A 1,919-nucleotide genomic window follows, 5' to 3' on the forward strand; every position below is an offset into this window, starting at 1 on the left:
AACCACCGATGCTTGTTTAGCCTAGCAGTGAATTGGTGTAGGAGAGGCGAGAGAGAAAAAGAAGGGAGAGGCAGTAAGGAAAAGAGAAAACACGGAGAAAACCAAAAAGTTGTTCATGGAGAAAATGCGCATCGGTGGTTCAGTGGTAGAATGCTCGCCTGCCACGCGGGCGGCCCGGGTTCGATTCCCGGTCGATGCAATTGTTTTCTTCGTCTTTTTTGTGTTATTTATCTACCCCAATTTTCAGATCACTATATGGGTATCAAGATGAAGAAGAGGAATTCGTCAAAGTCTACTTTTCCTCACCATTCTATCTACAAAAAGCGACACATTCTCTTGGCAAAGAAGTGATTGATAAGCCACTTTTCCAGCCATTCGAAGCCCATCTACCCTTTCATCTTCAATTTTTCATCGATAATTCGATATTCGGAATGGATAATATCCATTTGAAAAATGTGAAATTTCGTGTGGATCCTAATGATAATAATAACGATGTTGTCTATCAAAATCTAACGGTAGGAGATGTCAAAAACAATGATAGCTTGTTATCTCCTTATGAGAGAAAGACCACTTGCCACGTGGAATGCGATGCGATGGTGTCGGATATCTTGAATCTTCAGATGCAGGCAGATAATGGTATCTGAAATACTTTGACAATCAATAAATAAGAATTACAGTACACTCCTCGAATCCTGGATTGGAATATATATGGAGAGAAGAAAAAGAACGATGTGATGCAGAAGGAACCGAGTTGAAGGACACTTTCAATTCATGTAAACTTCAAAATTCAGAGTAAAATTTTAGAATATTGAAAGTATGACTTTTCAGATGAGCCCCGAAAATCGACAATCTGGCCGCAGGAGCGAGAAATGCTTCGGACCGCCCGTAAAATGGCGAAACGTTTTAGAGAAGAACGGTGTATGTCGGAGCAGTTGGATGATTTGATGACGACGAGAATCGCCGAGACCCAGCAGAGTTCCACGTCTTCTGTGTCAGATATGACGATTTGGGAGAAAGAAGAGGAAGAAAGAGAAGATGTGCCGAAGAAGAAGAAGATGACGAGGGAGAAGACTCCAGAAGAATTAGATGAGGAGCGGCAGAAGGAAGAAGATCGGGAAGAGGTGCCAGAAGACGATGATAATGATCCAGGGACTCAGGAAGCGGAAATGACAATGATCACGGATAGTCAGAAGGTGTTAGAGAAAGACGGAGAAGAGGATGTTGTTATGGAGGTAGATGAGGAAGAAGAAGATCCCGACAAGACAATTACGGAAGACGTGTCTTCTGGAGAGGAGGAAAGTCATGATGAAGTGATTCAATGGATTACAACAAAGAGTTCATATGAGCAAAGTTTTATAAGCATGAATGAGGAATTATGTGAACCGAAAAAGCCAGATACAGAAGGAAGACAGTTTTCTCGAGAGATGACCGCGTGCTCTGTGATGACTGATGAGACGGTGGTGGCTCCGGCTGAGCATTCGCAGGCCATGGAACAGTCAAAATTATTGTCGCAGATGTCGCAAGGTAGGTATACAACGGTTGCCGCGGCCGAAGGTCCTACAACTACAACTACAGTAACCTAAAAATAATACTTTATTTTCGATTTATTGTCTCGATGTTTCTGCGTTTTCAGGCAATTTTTTCACTGTCAAAAGTTTTCATTTTCCGTCTTGTTTAGAGAAAAATAGAGGCTTCACGAATTCCAAAGAAAAACATTTCTGGGAAATGTGGGCGGAGTCAGGAGCGGTGTCTAAATCGCAAGCCTGGCACGATTTTTTTGCTGCACAATTGCATACGGTAATGAGAAAAACTGCGGCGAAACCGTGCCGAGCTTCCAATTTACGCTCCGCCCACTTTTCTAGGAATTTTTCCCCGGAAAAAGTTTTCTACGTATTTTCTGGTGTCTCGGAAAATAACAG

General features: G+C 42.4%; 1 protein-coding gene and 1 non-coding gene across 2 annotated transcripts in view; both read left to right on the forward strand.

Annotated features, from left to right (window-relative positions):
* The window catches only part of CBG09081, a gene marked incomplete at both ends in the record, with an annotated part of 7,069 nt that overhangs the window by 580 nt on the left and 4,570 nt on the right, over positions 1-1,919 (forward strand). Inside the window, 4 exons of the mRNA XM_045243611.1 lie at positions 248-636; positions 678-773; positions 829-1,538; positions 1,681-1,919. The exon at positions 1,681-1,919 is cut by the window's right edge and continues 1,978 nt beyond it. Coding sequence (XP_045093893.1) covers positions 248-636; positions 678-773; positions 829-1,538; positions 1,681-1,919 — 1,434 coding nt within the window. The remainder of the gene's footprint in view (positions 1-247; positions 637-677; positions 774-828; positions 1,539-1,680) is intronic.
* CBG28180 lies at positions 129-199 on the forward strand. Its single transcript has one exon. It is a non-coding gene (tRNA).

The sequence above is a fragment of the Caenorhabditis briggsae genome (genome assembly GCF_000004555.2).
Source record: "Caenorhabditis briggsae complete genome, chrIII, whole genome shotgun sequence".
In the NCBI taxonomy this organism is placed as follows: Eukaryota; Metazoa; Nematoda; class Chromadorea; order Rhabditida; family Rhabditidae; genus Caenorhabditis; species Caenorhabditis briggsae.